Source organism: Terrapene carolina, unplaced genomic scaffold (genome assembly GCF_002925995.2).
Source record: "Terrapene carolina triunguis isolate 2854851 unplaced genomic scaffold, T_m_triunguis-2.0 Scaffold552, whole genome shotgun sequence".
NCBI classification, from domain to species: domain Eukaryota; kingdom Metazoa; phylum Chordata; order Testudines; family Emydidae; genus Terrapene; species Terrapene triunguis.
This window is the reverse complement of record NW_020664903.1, coordinates 139,895-159,771: the sequence shown is the minus strand read 5'-3', so window position 1 is coordinate 159,771 and position 19,877 is coordinate 139,895. Positions and strand designations below refer to the sequence as shown.

The following is a 19,877-nucleotide window of genomic DNA, read 5'->3' as shown; positions in this document are numbered from 1 at the left end:
GGTGTGTATGGGGATAGGATCACAGAAATGCAGGGCTAGAAGGGACCTCGAGAGATCATCTAGTCCTGCTCCCTGCACTGAGATAGGACCAAGTAAACCTAGAGCATCCCTGATGGGTTTGTCCAACCTGTTCTTAAAAACCACCAACGATGGGGATTCCACAACCTCCCTTGGAAGCCTGTTCCAGAGCGTAACTATCCTGATATAGTTAGAAAGTTTTTCCTAATATCCAACCTAAATCTCCCTTGCTGCAGATGAAGCCCATTACTTCTCGTCTTACCTTCAATGGACATGGAGAACAATTGATCCCCATCCTCTTTCCAACAGTCCTTCACATATTTGAAGACTGTTACCAGACCTCCTCCCTCAGTGTTCTGTTCTCAAAACTAAACATAGCCCCCTTTGCTCCAAACCATTCAGCGCTGTCACCCCTGGAACATGCTAACTTGCCCCCAGGACATCTCTGCTCCTAGGCCAGCTCATCTGATTACCTCCTAAGGGAGCACAGCTCCTTCGCTCGTTAGAGAAACGCCTACGCCACTGACCTATATTCATCCCTGCAGTGTATCCCTGATAGCCCCATGCCCCTTTGATAGCATCGCCCTTCAGGAAGTGCCTTTGTCCCCATTAGTCCCTGATGCATCCGTGCATTTCTCCCTGGAACATTCTATTACCTCTCAGTCCGTTCCTCCCTTCCCAACCCTTTTGTATCTAGGACCAGCTGTGAGTGTCCTTCCACCCTAGACACTATTCCACCTGGAGCCACATGGTCCCCAGGCTGCTTGCTTATCTCTAAAGGAGCCTCTGAGTTCCCTTCCTCAGTGGAGTGAAGTCTCCCCACTCAGGATGCTAAGGAGCAGCAGAAACGCTCACTGCCCCTTCCTATTACTGTACGGTTGGGAATGTGTCTTTCCAGGTGTTTTTTGCAGAGCTGATGAAGGAAGCCAGAAGCGGGAAGAGCATCCCGGAGGATGTGGTGAAAATGATCTTCTCCAACATCTCCTCCATTTACCAGTTCCACGTCCTGTTTTTCCTGCCAGAGCTGCAGAAACGCATGGAGGACTGGTGAGTTAGGGGGAGCCAGGACGCCTGGGTTCTATTCCTAGAATGAAGGCGGGAGGGGAGCACTTGTGAATTGGGGCTTACAATCAAACCTGAATGTTTACCCGATCTGCTCTGCAAGCCAGTGTGCTGGAAAGCACTGTCTCAAGACAATTTGAGCCAGATGCTGATACTCTTCTTCATGCTGAGTGTGACCTTATTTCATTGACTCATGGAGTCAAGTGCTACTCAGTGTGAGTAAGGGAACCGGATTCCTGCCCATTATTATTTTCATTTGCAGGTGCTTGAAGCCCGCTTGACATTTTGGCCTCCATACACAGTTAGCAAATCTGATGTGGGTTAATTTTTTTGTAGTGCTGTAGGAAGTGCCAGATTATTTCCCCAGGGCTGCCAAAATCTCCCCGAACATGGACAGTAGTAGTGTCAGCTTTATGTACACACACAGAGACACAGGTTTTTACCCACGAAAGCTTATGCCCAAATAAATCTGTTAGTCTTTAAGGTGCCACCAGACTCCTTGTTGTTTTTACAGAGACACACTGTCTCTCTCTCAACCCTGCGCTGTATATACAACCCTGGGCACGAGAAGGGTGTTCAGTCTCCATGACCCTTTCACCCTTGGCCTCTCTGCTGAGACTTTCAACCAAAGATGATGGAGACACTGAGGCACAGGGGGAGTGACTTCCCCAAGACCATACAGTGATCAACGGCAGACCTAGGAGATCTCATGACGCCTAGTTTAGGACCTGTCCAGGGTCAGTTGTGATGGGACTTTAGTACCATGGACACCTGCCCTCTAGAAACCCAACTGATGCCACCAATTCAGCTCCCCGATGCCACTGAATAGTCGTCAGATGATAACACTGAGCGATGACTCACTACCAGCCAAGGCCAGCAATCCAGATGTGGATTCCCACTACCAATTCCCAGCTCCCCAGACACTGATAACTCAGCAGCTAGATAGAGTGATTAATAATCATGGTTATTATTAAACACCTAGCTCATTTATAGAGCTCAAAGCGCTTTACAAAGGAGTGTCAGTATCATTACCCCCATTTTTACACATGGGGAAACTGAGGCACGGAGCGGTGATGTGGCTTACCCAAGGTCACCGGCAGGCCAATGGCTGAGTCAATAATTGACCTCTGGTCTCCTGTGTCTCAGTCCTGTGCTTTACCCGCTAGGCCACATTACCTCAGTCTTGGGTAGAGCCAGAACCTCGTAGGGTGCTTGCAGGATCCCTGTTGGGTCTGACACAGAGGGATGAGAGCTGAAGATCCATTGAAACGCTGTCTGAAATGTGTAATGACTCTTAATGCAACCCCTCCCCTGAGCCATTCAGCCCCCATCCCTTCCCCGGCCTCTTGCTAAGTCAGTGGCAGGTGAAGAGCCGATTCAGTTTCTCTGGGCAGCTTCTGCGGCCCGTTCCACTGACCTGGCAGGGGTGCTGATCTCCCGGGTTCTGCCGGCAGGAGCTCCAATCCCAGGATCGGGGATGTCATCCAGAAGCTAGCCCCGTTCCTCAAGATGTACGGAGAGTACGTGAAGAACTTCGATAAGGCGGTTGAGCTGATCACCACCTGGTGGGAGAAGTCCCCCCCCTTCCAGGAGCTCATTGTGGACATTCAGGTGACGCTCCACTAGATCTGGAAAGAGGCTCAGAACCACCTGGCCTCCTTGGCTTTGATGCTCAGCATGTTTCCTGGTGGAGCCCCTTCACCCAAACTGACTCCTCCAGCCGGGCTGAGGCGGGTCGGGGTGTGTGCGGGGAGCCCGCACTTCCACTGTGTGGGTGTGTCTCTCCCTCTAATTTCGGTTCTCTGCTGTCCCTTTCCAGAAGAGGGAAGTCTGTGCTAACTTGACCCTGCAGCACCACATGCTGGAGCCGGTACAAAGGATCCCACGCTATGAACTCCTGCTGAAGGATTATGTCCGGAAATTACCTCCAGAGTCACCAGACCGGCATGATGCAGAGAGTAAGAGCTCACCCTGGGGGCATGGGCCAGTTGTGGGGCTGGGAGTCAGGAGACATGGGATCTAGTGGCAGCCCTGCAAGTGCCCCTCTCCACAATGCGGGTAGTGACATTTATACCCCTTTGCGAGGCACTTTGAGAGCCTCAGATAAAGGAGCAGAACAACTACAGTCCCGCCAGCGGACGTCTCTGGAAGACCTGAAGTGACTCAGACCAGGGGTTCACTAGTTACGATGCCCTAGAACTGGCGCTGCTAACCACAATTCCAAAAGTCTTGTGATGTTCTCCTTGGCCCATTTGGTAGCAAGAACACGGAGAATCAGACGGCAGGTGTAACCTGCTTCCTGGACCCCCCTAGCTGACATCTAGTGCCAGGGACCAGCGTTTAGCTCCTTAAAGTCAGATCACCCAAGTGATCAACGTTGTCTTCAGTAGCGTCGATTGAGCGTGTTGACTCCAGCCTGTCTTCTTCAGGGTGTGGAAGGGCTGTTGCTAGAGAGCTGAGGCCCGCATGTGCAAGATGCTGTGATTTTTGGTGCCTGGTTTGAGACACCTTGCATCTGATTGTCAGATTGTTCTGAGCCTCTGCGGTTCCCACTTCAGCTGGAGCAGAGGGGCCGTCAGCAGGATAAGAAAAGCTGTGTTCCCCTTAGCAATCCCTGATGGCCCTGGAGGCAGAAGTATTCATATTACCAATCTGTGGCCTCCCAGGACTTCGCTGTGCAGCACACCCCGACCACTCCACAAAGTTGAGCAGTTCTGATTCCATCCAGTAGAGGGCAGTGGTGAGACACCCACATTCTCAGCAGAATTGGGCTGCATTAGTAGGAGCGTTGCCAGCAGATTGAGGGAAGTGATTATTCCCCTCTATTGGGCACTGGTGAGGCCACATCTGGAGCACTGTGTCCAGTTTTGGTCCCCGCACTACAGGAGGGATGTGGACAAATTGGAGAGAGTCCAGCGGAGGGCAACGAAAATGATTAGGGGGCTGGGGCACATGACTTACGAGTGTAGTAAGATGAGGCCCTGAAACATAAACTCTTGTGTTAGAGGCCCAGTCTGAGGCCTGAAGCCTGAACCAAAGTACTTCCAGGCCTTGCTAAGCAAAAGCTGGGCTGTGAGCCAGAGGCAGGCCCCACTCACAGAAGTTGGCAAGAAGAGGGTTGCTAGAAGAAGGTGCATCCACACATAAGTGCTAATAAGAGGAACTTGTGCCAAGATGGCATCAGAACACTCCACAGAGATAACTAGGAACAGGCAGGTGCATCTTAAAGACAGGGTCAAAAGGACAACATGATGGATAGATTTGTTTGAACCAACATGTAACGGGAGAAGCAGCACCCTAATGAGTAAAGGGGCCGCACCTCAATACATCAGGAGGGATGAGTAATCTGTTCTGCACCTTTATAAGAATAGGTCTGGAAGTGCACATTGTCGTCCAGCCTAGGGGGCAGTGGAGTGTCCCACCACTGACTGAGCTGTGTCCATTGCCAGAGGGCACATATTCGTAGTACGTTCTGTAGAGTATATAGGAAACTGTTACTGTGCTTCGTTTGACAATAAACCTGGCCGGGTGCCTTCATACCTTACTAGAGTCTGTGGTCTTTGGGGGTTCTCTTGGGGTCTGCGGTGTCAGCTATCTGCGCAGAACTGGGGCAGCACACAGAGGGAACACGCACGCAGCCGACTGTTATCATCATCGAACAAGAGCAGAGCACCACACCGGTAGCTACTGACAACAACGAGGAGAGGCTGAGGGAACTGGGGTTATTTAGTCTGCAGAAGAGAAGAATGAGGGGGGATTTGATAGCAGCCTTCAACTACCTGAAGGGGGGTTCCAAAGAGGATGGAGCTTGGCTGTTCTCAGTGGTGGCAGATGACAGAACAAGGAGTAATAGTCTCAAGATGCAGTGGGGGAGGTCTAGGTTGGATATTAGGAAACACTATTTCACTAGGAGGGTGGTGAAGCACTGGAAGGGGTTCCCTGGGGAGATGGTGGAATCTCCATCCTTAGAGGTTTTTAAGGCCTGGCTTGACAATGCCCTGTCTGGGATGATTTAGTTAGGGATTGGTCCTACTTTGAGCAGGGGGTTGGACTAGATGACCTCCTGAGGTCTCTTCCAACCCTGATATTCTATGATTCGCCTCTGCACTCTTCGCCTCTGCACTGTACTTTGGGGATTCTAAGCCTTTGTTTCTCTTCTGGTCTCATTGCAGAAGCCCTGGAAATGATTTTCTCTGCAGCCAAACACTCAAACGCGGCCATTGCAGAAATGGTGAGTACCAGCCCTCACGCTGCTCTTAATTATGATTTGTATCGTGCTAGCTCCTGGTTTCCCCCCAGCCAGAGGCCAGGACCCCACTGTGCTAGACGCTGTATATATATGTAACAGAGAGCGCCCTGACCATATTCCATTCCCAAGCACCTGTGCTGGAACAGGGAGGGTCTCATGGGTACAGGGCTGCTGCCCTCCATCACTGCAATATCTGAGCACCTCCCGATCATTCGCCTCACGACCCCTCTGGGAGGCAGGGCAGGGCTGTTATCCCTATTGTATAGATAGGTAATCGAGGCACAGAGAGACTAATGGATTTGCCCAAGGTCACACAGTGAGTCTGTGGCAGAGCATGGAATTGTCCTGATCCTCTGTGTCCCAAGCTAGTGTCCCAGGAGGCCAGGCAGGCAATCGGGGAATACATGGTGTAGCGGTTAAAGCAGAACCGGGGTCAGGAGAGAGAGATTCTATTTGTGACCTGCTGTGTGACCTCGCTCCACCTCTGTGTGCCTCAGTTTCTTTATATGTCAAAGAAGGTGATGATCCCTTAACTGCGTCTGCGTCTCCTGAGGTTGTGAGGTTTGATTCATTAATGGTGGTTAAAGTGCTTTGAGATCCTCGGATGGAAGGCAACAGGGAAGTGCAAAGTGTTACGATGGAAGTGCCGGGCTCAGTGCAGAAATCACTGGATGATGTTCTCTGGCCTGTGCTATGCAGGAGATCAGATTAGACCAGAATGATTCTGTCTGGCCTTGAAGTCTATTATTTCCCAGCAGCCCTCTTGCTGTTCCCAGTTGGTATGCAAATGTCACACTGGTCTCTGAGAGACAAGGCGGGTGAGATGGTATCTTTGATTGGACCCGCTTCTGTTGCTGAGAGGGACACGCTTTCAAGCTTACCTAGAGCTCTTCTTCAGGTCGCAAGACCTTGTCTCTCTAATGTCCTGGGACCAGCACCACTGCAGCAACACTGCAAACACTTGTCTCTGCCCGTAGGTGAATAGCGGTTGGTTGTGGCTCAGAAAACCGGCAGCGGATGAGCCTTTACGCTGCAGTGATAGGGAGTGGGTGGGTAGCCACATTGCAAGGCTCATTAGCCTGCATCTGGGGCATCCTTGTATTCTCCGGCCCTCAGATGGTGTAATTCAGTGGAGCTAGGTCGATATACACCAGCTGAGGATCTGGCCCCAGATTTCTGTGTAGACAGTATTGGAAGCTGCTCTCAGAACGGGTTAAGGAGAAATCAGTCCCAGCCCAGCCTGTGCAGGCCGTGTGCTAAGACATGGAACCCCTGCGTTCTGAGGTAGGCACGAGCCGCCTGTGCCTAGGGAAAGAGAAACTGCTTGTGCTGGGCTCTGAAACAGATGTGCTGGTCCAGCAAGTTCCAACCCATCCCATCCGTCTGGAGTGAGTAGCCAGCTCCATGTGGCCAGAAGAGGAAGGAGACATCCTGCCTTGCCAGATCAGGGGTGGGCTGTAGTTCCCTGGCCGAAGTGAAGGAGAAACCCAACCTGCCCTGGTTCTGGGGTGTCCGACCTCTTCCTTAGAGACCCTCTTGCGAGGGGAGGAGACGTTGAATGCCAAGGTGGTAGATTTGGGGTGTTTTTTCTCCCTCTCCCCATCACCGGATCCTTTTCCTCCTCTTCTCCAATGGCCCAATCCTGCCGAGTTCTCAGTGCCTCCTGCACAGGGCTGAGCACTGCCGACTCCTAGGACAAACAAAGGAAGTCGTGGCACTCAGCACCTCTAGGATGGAGCCCAAGGTCAGTGGCTGCTGAGGGTGCTCAGCACCTTGCAGCATCAGCCCCCCTGGTGTTTTTCCTCCCTCACCCCCCTCTGTTTTCTTGGCTCCCCAGGAGCGTTTGCAGAACCTCTGGGAGGTGTATCGAAGGCTGGGGCTGGAAGATGATATCGTCGATCCTTCCAACGAGCTCATTAAGGAGGGCCCCATTCAGAAAATCTCCTTCCGCAACAACACCACGTCGGAGAAGTATCTCTTCCTGGTAGGAGGCCGAGGCGGGGTGGGAGGGCAGGGAAGGAAAGGAGAGGGTCAGCAGCGCTACGAAGCGGAAGGCCGTTTCTGGGCGGAGGATCGATGGAAGAGGACAGGGTTGAGGGGAGAGAGAGAACAGAGAACCCTGACCGCTCGCAGGCTTGGCCGGGCTGGAGACTGTGAGCCTGATGTCCCCGCTGCTTTGGTCCCAGCGTCCAGGGCAGCCCGGGTGCATGGACTGTACAGATCTGGGAGTGTTGGACACCCACCGTGCCTAGGTGTAAATGGTACCATAAGGGGCAAAGCATGGAGGTCCGGGCCCTTTGCTTCCAAAGCCTCTGATCCCCCACACCAGTGAACCCTTCGGTTGCTCAGACAGTGCTTTGGAAATCCCTCGTCTTTGGGGGGAGTGTGGGGGGATGTTGGGGGGAGGAGGGCAGATGAGCCATTTGAGCTGATTATTTTTGAAGGACCCTAAGTGAGTTCAGCACTCAATTCCAATTCCATTGGGATTTCGGCCCCTAACTCCATAGGCTCCTTTGAACCCCCCCACCCCACCCCAAGCATTGGTACCTGTAGATCCAGAGCATGTGCTGCCAAACGCTGTTTTGTTGGACATTTGCCCTGGGCGCCTGGAGATCCTGACTGGCGCTGCCAGAGGATGGTGGCCCGGTCCTGCCCGGCCCGTGCTCAGTGTACCATTGCTGCGTGGTCCCCTCCAGCGGCTCACATCTGCTTCCTCACTCAGTTCAACAACATGCTGCTGTTCTGCGTGCCAAAGGTCATCCAGGTGGGGGCGGAGTTCCAGGTGCGCTGGCGGATCGACGTGGAGGGCATGAAGGTCAGACAACCCTTACACGTTATTATCGCCTACATTTATACAGGGAGCAGCTTTCCCCCCCGCCAGAGCACCACTGAAAGGCAGCCACCTCTGGGGCAGAACATGGCTGCTGTTTAATAGGGCGCAGCAACACTGTATGACAGGAAGTGAAGAACAACTCTGTGTCCAGTGGAAACTATAGGAAGGGGTTGAGGGAAGCAGAATGTGATTTGGCCAGGGCAGCTGGTCTAACGCTTGGGAAAACATTCCCAAGCGACCAGGGCCTTGAATTTCCACCTCACCTGAACGAGCACCTCCCCAGTAGCATGACATGCACTGCTGACACAGAGGGAAGAGCGCCTCCTGCTGCATTGCCCACTCTACTTTCTGGAGGACTTGGGGTGTTTTTCTTTTCCCTTTCACGTCCCTCGTGCAAATACTGCCAGGTGTGACCCTGCTTAGCTCCCGGTATCTAAGATCAAAGCCTGCGCTGTTATGGCATACAGCAGCTCCCTGCAGACTCAGGGCATGGCTATACTTGCAGATGTAGAGCACTTTGAGTTAAACCAGCCTTCGTAGAGCGCAGTAGGGAAAGCGCTGCAGTCCGTCCACACTGACAGCTTCAAGCGCACTGGTGTGGCCACATTTGCGGCACTTGCAGCGGCATTGGGAGCAGTGCATTATGGGCAGCTATCCCAGCATGCAAGTGACTGCAAATGGGGAGGGAGGTGGAGTGTGACAGGGAGTGTGTGGTGTGTATGTGGGGGGAGAGAGAGTGGGTTTTGGGGGGGCTGAGAGCATGTCAGCAGGCTGTCTTGTAAGTTCAGACAGCAGCAGACCCCCCTTCCCCCCCGCCTCTCTCTCTCACACACAGCATTCCACACTAATGGTTGCTTTGTCTCAGAGCAGATAAGCAGCCGGCTGTCAGAAACGGAGCTTTCAAACAGCATATCCGCATTCCTACAGCGAGTTCAAAACAATGACAAGAGTGGCCACTTGACTTAAGGGGATTATGGGATGTTTCCGGAGGCCGATCAGAGCGCAGTAATGCAACACCTCGTTCACACTGGCACCGCGGCGCTCCAGAAGGGGCACAGCAAACGTTATTCCTCTCGCCGAGGTGGAGTACCAGCAGCGCTGTAGCCGCGGAGTCAGAGCGCTCTACGTGCCTTGCCAGTGTGGACTGGGAGTGAGCTAGTGCGCCCGGGGCTCCTTTATTGCGCTGTAACTCGTAAGTGTAGCCAAGCCCTCGGAGCAGGCGTTCCTGGAGCTACGTCCAGAGAGCAGGCAAAGAGAGTTCTTAGGAGCCACAGTCAGCAGTGTCCATAGGGTCATGTTCAACCTGTGCTTGGGCCCTGAATCCATGGACTTAGAGCTATGGCATAGACCATACGCACTTAGAGCCCTCGCAGCCACCGGGTGTCTGTACAGCTGAGAGGGAGACCCAGACTGGACCTTCCACGGGGCCGGTGGGCTCTGGCTCTAGTTCTAATGTCCCTGTCCCACCCCGGGATTCCAGGTGCGGGTACTGAAGGATGTGGAATTCCCTCACTCCTTCCTGGTCTCGGGGAAGCAGCGGTCGCTGGAACTGCAAGCCAGGTAAGGGAGCGAGGGGCCCTCCTTCTCCAGCCCCAGCTGAGGAGCCCAGGGCCATGCTCTAACCACTGTCTCCCCTTTGGCACAGGTCGCAGGAGGAGATGAATGCCTGGATAAAGGTATGACTGTGCGCCGCAGCCCCTGGTCCCTGGTGGGGGGGGGGAGTCATGTGATTTTAAATATGGAGATACAGACTCGCCTCCTGTGGGTCCCAATCCGTGCTCTGCCTCTGCAGGTGGGAAGAGTTCCTTGCGTGCAGGCTCCAGCTTGCAACGGGTAGGGCAGGCGGCGGAGGGGCTGTGCGGGGATCTGCATCCGTGGGGTGCTGTGGGGCCGTGCTCCAGGCTGGTCTCCTCCGTGGCAGTGCAAAGGGGTGGGTTTGGGGGTGTGTGGTGGCTTTCTGCGCTGGTGTGTTGCTCTCTGGGGGAGGAGTCCATCCCCCGCCATTCCTGCGTTGGTTCTCTGGCCAAGCCCCACTTAATCAGGTGTAGTGCCCGTGGCCCCTGCAATCCGTGGTCTTTGCTGTGGCAGCCTCCAAGGGGGCCAGTTGGTGCCAAAAGTGGAGGTGGTATTTGCACTCCCATGGGGAACTGGCCTGAGTCCAGCTGCTCACAGAATTGGGCTGCCGATGGGATGGGCTGTGACAGCCCTAACCCCCCTTTCTTCCTCAGGCCTTCCAGGACGCCATTGCCAAGAAAGAGAAGCAGAGCGAGAGCTTCAAGACAGCAGTTCACGGGCCTGATGGGGAGGTCCAGGAATTTGCTGTAAGCTCCCCCCCCCGCCCCGGTCCTGTGGCTACTAGCTGCTCTGGGCTAAGGCTCTCGAAGCATCCTTTTACCCTCATGAAGCCCTGAAGAGCTGGGGAGAGTCCTGTGGGGACGGGCAAGCTTCCCCCTGCCCCGCGGGGTAGTAGCAGAGAACGGCTGGAGGCAGAGGAAGGGTGGGCTAGTGGGGAGAGAGGTTGCATTATGGTCATCAGGTTCCTTTCATGATGGCTGAATCTGGGCCAGGATTTCGGGAGACCCCGTGCGGTGACACTAGGCAGCACAGGCTGGGAGCTAGAAAAACCCACAGGACCTGCCTGTGTCCAGCCGCCTGAATAGAGAGTCCCCTTCATAGCCCCCGCGGCGCGTCCCGGCTCTGCTCCACCGAGGTGACTGAGCCGTGCTCTCTCCTTTCCCTCGCGCAGTTCAAGTCGGAGGAGCTGGGCCGACGGGCCCCGCAGTGGGTGCGGGACAAGCTGGTGACCATGTGCATGCGCTGCAAGGAGCCTTTCAACGCCATCACGCGCAGGAGGCACCACTGCCGGGCCTGTGGCTACGTGAGTGACCCCACTGCCTCCTTGTAGGCCCAGCCCTTTGGAGGGGCCAGCGAGGGGTCCGACTCCCCGCCCCCCGCACAGGAAGGGGTCACACACTTCCCTTTGGAGGGGGCAGAGGAGGGAGAATAAAGCCCCTCGGTGTTGGGTGGGGGCGGCTAAGGGTCACCAGGAGAAGGAAAAACCCTTCCCCACAGGGATCCCCCACCAGGGGCTGGGGGATCGCCTGCTTACTGGTGGCGTGGGGAAAGAGGTGGGTGCTGTCCCTCAGGGCCCCACGGTGCCCGGCTCAGCCCCCTCCCTGCCCCTGATCAGGGTCTCTCTCGGGGGGCAGGTGGTGTGCGCCCGGTGCTCCGATTACAGAGCTCCGCTGCAGTACGACAGGAACCGGCCCAACCGCGTCTGCCTGGAGTGTTACGTCTTCCTGACAGGGCATCTGCTGCCCGAGGAACGAGAGGGGAAGAACAAGGGGATCCTCGAGGTGAGGCTGCAGCCGGGGAGGCCTCTTGCTCCGCAGTCTGTCTCTGGTTTCTTCCGCGGCTGCCCCTTTCCAGCCCCGCCCGCTTCCTGCCCCGGGGTCTCTGGCCTGCTCCTTCCCTCCTGCAGGGGAATCCGCGGCTACGTCAGCCCAGCTGGGTTCATGTCAGGCACAGCACTCCCACACTGCTGTGGCGGTCACCAAGTGGGGTGCTTTGGTGAGCTGCCCCTTGCCTCTGGGAAGCCCTGAGCAAGGGATTTCATTGGGCCCGTCTGCCCACCAATCTGCGGGGGGGCGGGCGTTTTGCCTTTGTGTTCCCTGCATTACAAATGCAGGGATCGTGCTTGCTTGTCCCACCCACTGTGCAGCATGGGTTAATCATTAGAACAGGGACCTGGCAGGCGGGAGTCCTGGGCTTTTTTCCTGCCTCTGCCACTGGCCTTGGGCATGTCACCTGTGAGCTGCTGGTGCTCATCGCCAGCCACATTTAAGTCAGTGGGAGTCTGGGGTGCTCAGCACCTCTAGAAATCAGGCCAAGCGCCTCTCCGTGCCTCAGTTTCCCCATCTCTATACATTCAGCCATTCACCTCTGGGTGCCCCAGATTCCCCAGTTATAAGGGGAGGGCAGGAATATCGACCTACTGCACATCGGGGTTTGTGAGGCTTGCGAGCTCCTGATGGGGAGAAGGGGCAGCTGGTTCTGTCCCTCCTGGATGACTGGGTTTCGCTGGCCCGTGGTGTGGCACACTCCCTCCTGCGGCTGCTTGGGCTGGAGTTAAGGTTGCGTGGCGGGTGGTGTGACCCAGTGTTTCACATTTTGGAGCTGTCTTAGCCCTGGATATTAAAGGCTTCCGCTCCCGGGGTGGGTCGCGAACTCCACAAGCCTCTCCTGGCTGCCATACCTTGGCTGTGACTTCCCAGGGGAAAGGAGAGTGCTCTGTCCATGGTGCTGAACTGAGGCTGGCGCAGAAAAATCCACCTCTACCCCCACAAATCTCCACGCAAACAGACCCACGCAGAGACACTGACACACACAGAGACACCACTGCTCACACGCAGACCCTCACCCCCATGTGCGCCTGCATTGACATGGCCACACAGGACTGTTCACACCCATTGACGGACCCATGTGTGCGGAGACAAGGTGGGGAAGGCGATATCTTATTGGACCAGCTTCTGTTGGTGAGGGAGACACACTTTCGAACCACACAGAGCTCTGCTTCCGGTCTGGGAAACTGGCTCAGAGTGTCACAGCTCGAGACAAGAGGGAACGGCTTGTTTAGCATAAGTAGTGACCACGTATTTCAAGGTATGTACCCACAGACACGTGTACGCACGCGTGCATTTGAACACAGAAATATACACACATGTGCACCTGCAGACACACGACTGCACCCATCCGTGGATATCCACGCATAGGCAAACACAGATACATAGACGTGTGTGCACACATGACCACACAAATGTGGATGCAGCGGTTGTCCCACAGCTAATGGGATAGGCTCAGACCCGCTCCAACAGAATAAGGCGCCTTTCACCGTCCTTAGGATCCATTCCAGCATAGCTCCCAGCGAGGTGGTCAGATCAGGGCACTTGCCCTCTCCATGTTCCTCAAAACAGCCTGGGTTTGCTCTTCTTGATTCATTCAGAGCCCTCTTTGACATGGTAACAGATACAAACCCATCCACCCGCCGAATTTGGATCTGAAGCTTGGGGGACACAGCATGGCTGAGAAGCAAGGGCAGTGATTTCAGCCACTCTCCGGTGCAGCAACCTCCCTGGAACCCCGGGGTCATGATCGTCCACGGTCCCCCTGTGTACTGTGCGTCCCAGGAGCTAAAACGCGTCAAGCTGGCCGGGTGCTTGGATGGGAGTGTCCAGTAATGGGCTGCTGCTTCACTAGGTGGCACTCTACTCTCCTAGTCAATACTGAATGTAGTGCACCAGTGAGGCACTAGGGGGCGCTGAGATGTCCAGGTTCCAGAATTTGGATGAAAAACATCAATCCAAGGTGCTGCTTGATCATGGTCATTAAAACTCTCAAGCAGTGTTTAACAGGTGGGATGTTAGACCCAGCATCCAGGCCATATTCCAGCAGGGACTGTTACATTCCACCAACCTTTCGATCCCCTCCCTGTTCCAACCGAAAATGGGATTTTTCACAACTTGTACAAAGCTCTCACGTTGCCATGCCATGTTAAACAGCTGCTGCTTTCCACCCCAGAGATGGGTGCATTTCGGCCGTGGGTGAAACAGTCCCTATGGACTCTGTACATTGGTTTGCCAGGTGCTTTAGGACCCTAGAGGATAAAAGGTGCTTTATAAAGACAAACTGTGAGAACATAGGATTTGCCAGACTGGATCAGACCCTCTGTCCCATCTCTGACAATGGCCAGAACCAGATGTTTCAGAGAAAGATGGAAAAAAATTTATAGTGGACAATTTTGCTTATGCACTAAAGTGCCTATGAGGGATGCTTCTTCCTGACCTGAGGCAATGGCTGGCTTGTGCCCTGAAGCAGGAGGGTTTATAATCCTTCTAAAACATTACCCTCTGTACTGTGGGTAGACACAAATGCCTAGCTCTCTTTGGAAATCTATTAAGCTTTTTGCCTCTGTGATATCATGTGGCTGTGAGTTCCACAGGTCAAACCTGCCCTCTGCCTTTTTATTAGCTCACTATGAAGCCTCAGGGTAAGCCTGAATCCATGAGTGTGTGGAAGGATTATAAAGGGGGGTTGTTGGTTTCTTGGCAGAAAGAATCAGCGGAAATCTCGGGGCAGAGCCTGATGTGCAGTTTCCTGCAGCTGCTGGATAAGAACGGGAAAGGGGGAACGCGGGGCTGGTTCGTGATCCCACAGGACGACCCCCTGGTGCTGTACATGTATGCGGCACCCCAGGTAGGCGAGGGCTTGGTTCTCCTATTGCATTTGTATTGAGACCCTGCTCGAGCCGCAGCAGCCTGGCAATTCGTCTGAGTTGTGCAGCGTAAAGCTGGTGCTGGCTGTCTCCACTGGAGGGAGGGAGCAAACGCTGACACTAACAAGCCTGAGCCTCTGTCTGTCCTTCCCTCCCTCCAGGATGTCAAGGCTCACACCTCCATCCCCCTGCTGGGCTACCAGGTGAAGGAGCCGCCCCAGAGTGACCCCCGTCACCTCTTCCAGCTGGTCCAGTCCAAGCAGACCTACACATTTGTGGCGGAGACGGAGGAGCTGAAGCAGCGCTGGATGAAGATCATGGAGCAGTCAGCCAGGGGCAATGCTCCTCTCTCTGGAGAAGAGGAGGAGGAGGAGGACGATGACTCATTCGATGACCTGGAGTGATTGGTGCTCTCGGCGACCTCTTCTAGACTGTCTATGGATGACTCCAGTCCTTCATGTCGGAGAGCTCAGACAGCAAGATCTAGTGGTCACAGCAAAGTGACAGGGACTCAGGAGACCTGGGATCCTATCCCCAGTTCTGCTGCTCACTTGCTGTCAACTTGGGCGAGTCGCTGGACTTTTTTTTGTGCCTCAGTTCCCCCATCTCTGCAGTGGGGATGATGGTACTTACTAACCTTTGTAAATTGCTTTGAGGTCTATCAAGGCAGGGCAGCATAGCCCTTACTGTTCCCATTGCCCAGACCACACTGCAGAGGAAAGCATGATTGGCGCAAGTAGTAAAAAGTAATGTCGTTTGGCACCATGGGCGAGCAATCCAAGTACATAGCCAGGCTCCCTGGCAGACTTATACACAGGTTGCTAGCCCATGCCACCGTGTCTACATGGCTATTGTAAGCCGTGCTAGCTAGATGGGCAGGCTAGCTAGGTGTGCAGGCCAGTAAGCCTCTGCCTCAGGCAAAGATGGCTCAAGCTGCAGAGTTTGGATCCCAAGGAGAAGGAGCCATCTGCAAAATTCAGATGTGACAGGAAGGCGGGATTTGGATCCGTGAGCAGAGCCTTTCTAGAGGATCTGACAAATGCCCCAGGACCCAGTGGGCAGTCCTCTTGGCTAATTAGCCATCCGCTTCTTCATGGGAGGAGGGGAATGGGCTGGAGGAAGCTGGGGAAACAGACAAGGAAGGAGGCTGAGATGAGGGAGGTGCTGCTGGAGTCATGGAGGGGAGGGATTGGATGACCAAATAGAAGTGGGAAGAGATGGGATGGGGATGGGGGGGGGGCCATGGCAGGAGGTTCCTCCCATGATTAGCTTAACCCAGCCACTCCAGCTGGGTGGGAACCAGGTTTCCCGTCCTGTGACAATTTTTCAAGAGATCAAAACATTTTCCCGCCCTGAATTGGGATGAAAAGTTGAAATCTTGAAAAATGTTGTAAACCAAAAATGTGGAGGGGGGGAAAAATACCCAACCGCCCCCGCCTCCCTCCAAAAGCAATCGGTTAAGGTCAATCAATGTTTTGTTCCACTTTGGACCATTTTTCATCTTCTTACCTTTATTTTACTATCATTAGCTTGCGTTTCAAACGAAAAGCTGCTTCAAACCAGAACTTTTGGTTTCAAAAATGTCCAAATGAAATGCGGTGACAGCTTTGAAAATGTTTTCCTTTTTTTTTTTTTCTTCGAGTTGAAAAAGTCATGGAAACTGCCCCTTTCCCAGGAGAAGTTTTGGTTTCGACAAATTGGCGTTTTCTAGTGAAAAACGTTTCACTGGAAAATTCCCAACCAGTTCGTCCTCCCATCTTCCAGTGAGAGAACTGGTAGAATTGCAGTTCTGATGGGTGATCCGTCATTCCACCAGTTGCCACCAGAGAGCAGTAAAACCTAACTGCTCCGCTGTACTTGGCTGTGCTAGGAGTATCTAATAGATGTGACTTCTATTCACCTTACTCTGGGGGAGGAGATCTTAAACTTTTCTAGCACCGCCGCAAAGGGAGTGATAGTGCTGACAAACCTCAAGGGTGATGAAGCGCAGTTTCATTCAAGCCTTTACTTTGTCTTACTTTCTTGGTGAGTTTCCTGGGCTGGTGTGATGGAGATTCTGGTACCGCTCTCCATGTCCGTAGCATGGGGGAAGGGACTGTGCATATACCAAGGTAGGGCTCTGCCAGTGCATGCCAACAGAACCTGCAACTGTCCCTGGCCTGGGACCCCACACACCCCTGCCAGTGCACCTCCTCTGGGCCCGAGTTGCAGCACTCTTTGCTAGTCCAGTTCTGGGACCCCACAGCTCGGCCAACACACTTTATTCCTGACCAACTACTCCTGCAATTTCTGTCTTAGGCTCCCCACCTTGCTCTGTCAATGCACCCTAATTCTGACTTGCAGCAGTCCTGGGACCCCCAAATATCTCCCACAGTCCCCCTTGATCCTGAACTGCAGCATGCTCTGCTATTCCATTCCTGGGACCTCCTAGGGCTTTGTCAAAGCACCTCCTGCGAGCCACGCCCAATCTGCAGCCCACATGCTTTTCCACGCCTGGGACCCCACACAGCTTTACAAGTGCTCCTCAATCCTGACCTGCGGCACCCCTTGCACTTCTCTCCTGCCCTTCCACGCCCTCTAGGGTGACCAGATGTCCCCCCACCCCCGTCCTGATTTTTCACACTTGCTGTCTGGTCACCCTAACGCCCTCTGGGATTGTAGTCCTGTTCCTCCCTCAATCCCAGCCAGCCAACTGCACCAGACCTCTCCTGGGACCTGGAGTCACGGCAAGCAGCTGCTGCCATTTGGGTGACAAGCTTGGGATATGAACCAGCTCAGCTATGCTGAGCTGAGCAGGTAGGGATGGTGCTAACTCGCTGGGACAGCCAGACTACAGGAGAGGGGCCGGGGAGAGCAAAGCGTTGCTTTTCTTTCAAGACAAAGGTAAGGTCATTAGTCTGCATATTAAGGTAGCAGCTAGGGGTTGTGCTCAGGGCCCCACTATGCGAGGTGTTGCACACACGTAACAAAGAGACAGTCCCTGCCCCAAAGACCTTACAATGGACGTATAAGATGAGCACCAATAGGTGGATGCAATGAACGGGAAGCACGAGAAAAGAGGGAGACAGTGATAATCAGCAGGACAAGCAGTGGCCATGGCACACCGGCTGCCTGAACAATGCCAAGTTCGTTGTAGGCAGAGGAGAGTTTTAGGAAAAGCTGTAAACATTCGCCCAAGGACCTACCCCGAGAAAGAAGAAGATGCCTGGCCTGGAATTCCTTCAAACAAAAGGAAGTACTTTCTCACATAATGCACAGTCAACCTGTGGAACTCCTTGCCAGGGGGTGTTGTGAAGGCCAAAAGTATAACAGGGTTCAAAAAAAAGAAATAAGTTCCTGGAGGATAGGTCCATCAATGGCTATTAGTCAAGATGGTCAGCGATGCAAGACCATGCTCTGGGTGTCCCGAGCCTCTTGACTGCCAGAAGCTGGGACTGGATGATAGAGGATGGATCACTCCATGTTGTGTTCATTCCCTCTGATGCACCAGGCATTGGCCACTGTCAGAAGACAGGATAGTGGGCCAGATGAACCATTGGTCTGACCTAGTATGCCCGTTCTTATGTTCCACCAGCCTCCCTGCCTATCCCAGCGAGTCAGGGAGGGGCAAGTGATAGCTGCTTTGTGACCTCTCTGGGACATACAGGATCAGGAATGATTAGTCCCTGGGAGCCCAGGATCGCACAGAGGGATCAAAGATTGACCCGTCCTTGTTAGGGCTGGAATCCGGTAGCCGGGCTAGGAAATTAGAGCTTCACTTAAAGTGGAGGTTGGAAATCAGGGCAATCTGGAGAGAAGACAGAACTCCCGTGTGCATGGGGAACAGGAGAAGGTCTGTAATGTGCCTTCTGCACACCGGGGGGCAGCACAGAGCACAAAGCAGAGCGGGGCAGAGCCCAGAAGTGGCGCCAGTGCCTTTGCGGGCAGTGATGAGTAAAAAGCAAAAGGGCTGAAGGATGGGGGTGAAGGTCCAGGCTGAACCGGGTTGCAACTCCCGTGTTCCGCAGCCCGGCCCTGTGGTGGGCGGGCGCGAGAGGAGTGGGCAGTTGCCGCAGAGAGGCGGTGGTCCCTCCTGGGCTCCGCTCCCAGGCTGGTGGAGCACGGCCCCCAGCCCGCCCACCCCGGTCATACAGAGCTACCGCTGCAGAGACAGCCAGTGCCTGCACGCACTGCCCCTGGGCCAGAGAGGGGAACGCTCGGTCTCCACAGCCCAGGCAGGCTTTGGCCTCCGCTGAGATGCCCCTCTCTTGCCAGCCCCGCTCTGCCCCACCTTGCTCCTCCACCTCTGGCCCTCCCCTTCCATCTACATCCCGTGCCCCCCTTCCCCAATATATGGGCCCCATCCCTCTTCTGTCTTCACCCTGGACTTCTCAGTCACCAGGGAAGCCTCGGCCCCTGGCCAGCCTTGGAAACTCCCCCTTGGCTGTGGTGGGCGGGGAGTGGGTGCGGGGGAGTAGGGGAAGCCGGCAGAGCTGGAGCATCTCCCCTGGCATTAGGGTGACCAGATAGCAAGGGTGAAAAATCGGGACAGGGGGTGGGGGGTAATTGGCACCTATATAAGACAAAGCCCCAAATATCAGGACTGTCCCTATAAAAACAGGACATCTGGTCACCCTACCTGGCATGCTTCCTGCTTGGCATCTCTCTGCGTGTGAGAGAGAAACCAAACAAGCTCCTAAGGCCAGGCTGTCATTAGCCAGCTCATGAATGGGTGCCTCGTAAACAGACTTCCTGTTTACCGGGGCCCGTAAACTGCAGAAATTGTGTCCAGACCAAAGGTCAACCTGTTTCTATTTTTACATTCATCCATCCATCCCACTCCTTGTGCTTTACAATCTAATCCCTGCCTGCCCCTGCCTGAGTCCCGTAGCTGCTAGGGGCAGGGCCGGGCCAGGGAAAGCTATTGCAGTATCAGCCAATACGTGCCTGGCGCTGAACGGCCCCGCTGGGAGGGGCTGTTCTGGAGCTGGCCACCTGTAAAGCCCATAGCACGGCCACAGGCTGCCCTCCCGTGGGGCAGTCAGCCTGTTCGCTCCTCGCTGAAGAGATGGACGTGGCCATCCTCCTAGTCACCGGGGGTGGGGCCACCAGAGAGATTGGGGCCAGTCAAGAGGGAATGGATACAGAGAAACCAGGGCGGGGGGCCAACACGTCAGGGAGGGGAGCCAGGGGGAGCAGCAAGCAGAGAATGGCAGAGGCGAGGGGGTGAACCAGCATGCCAGCACCTTGCAATGGGAGCAGGGAACCATGGGATAGCCCTGCTGCAGCCTCCTGATTGGGTCTGTCCGACTCCTGCAGCTCGCAACCTGTGTTGAAATCCTCTGGGAGCCTTGCCCCACCCTTCTCCTGCCTGCAGCCCATCACCCCTCCCAGGTCTACCTGCCTCTAGCTCCACCCTCTCTCCTCCCCCCCCCCCCTCCACCCCCACGTCTATGCTCTCCCAG

General features: G+C 54.6%; 1 protein-coding gene across 1 annotated transcript in view; it reads left to right on the top strand.

Moving 5' to 3' along the window:
* FGD2 (FYVE, RhoGEF and PH domain containing 2) overlaps window positions 1-14,900 on the top strand; it is a 25,241-nt gene extending 10,341 nt beyond the window's left edge. The window contains exons 2-14 of the mRNA XM_026658956.1: window positions 917-1,065; window positions 2,535-2,691; window positions 2,900-3,038; window positions 5,253-5,311; window positions 7,167-7,313; window positions 8,052-8,144; window positions 9,643-9,722; window positions 9,808-9,838; window positions 10,391-10,483; window positions 10,909-11,040; window positions 11,372-11,518; window positions 14,271-14,414; window positions 14,595-14,900. Coding sequence (XP_026514741.1) covers window positions 917-1,065; window positions 2,535-2,691; window positions 2,900-3,038; window positions 5,253-5,311; window positions 7,167-7,313; window positions 8,052-8,144; window positions 9,643-9,722; window positions 9,808-9,838; window positions 10,391-10,483; window positions 10,909-11,040; window positions 11,372-11,518; window positions 14,271-14,414; window positions 14,595-14,837 — 1,614 coding nt within the window. The 3' untranslated portion in view covers window positions 14,838-14,900. The remainder of the gene's footprint in view (window positions 1-916; window positions 1,066-2,534; window positions 2,692-2,899; window positions 3,039-5,252; window positions 5,312-7,166; window positions 7,314-8,051; window positions 8,145-9,642; window positions 9,723-9,807; window positions 9,839-10,390; window positions 10,484-10,908; window positions 11,041-11,371; window positions 11,519-14,270; window positions 14,415-14,594) is intronic.
* Window positions 14,901-19,877: the final 4,977 nt, after the last annotated feature.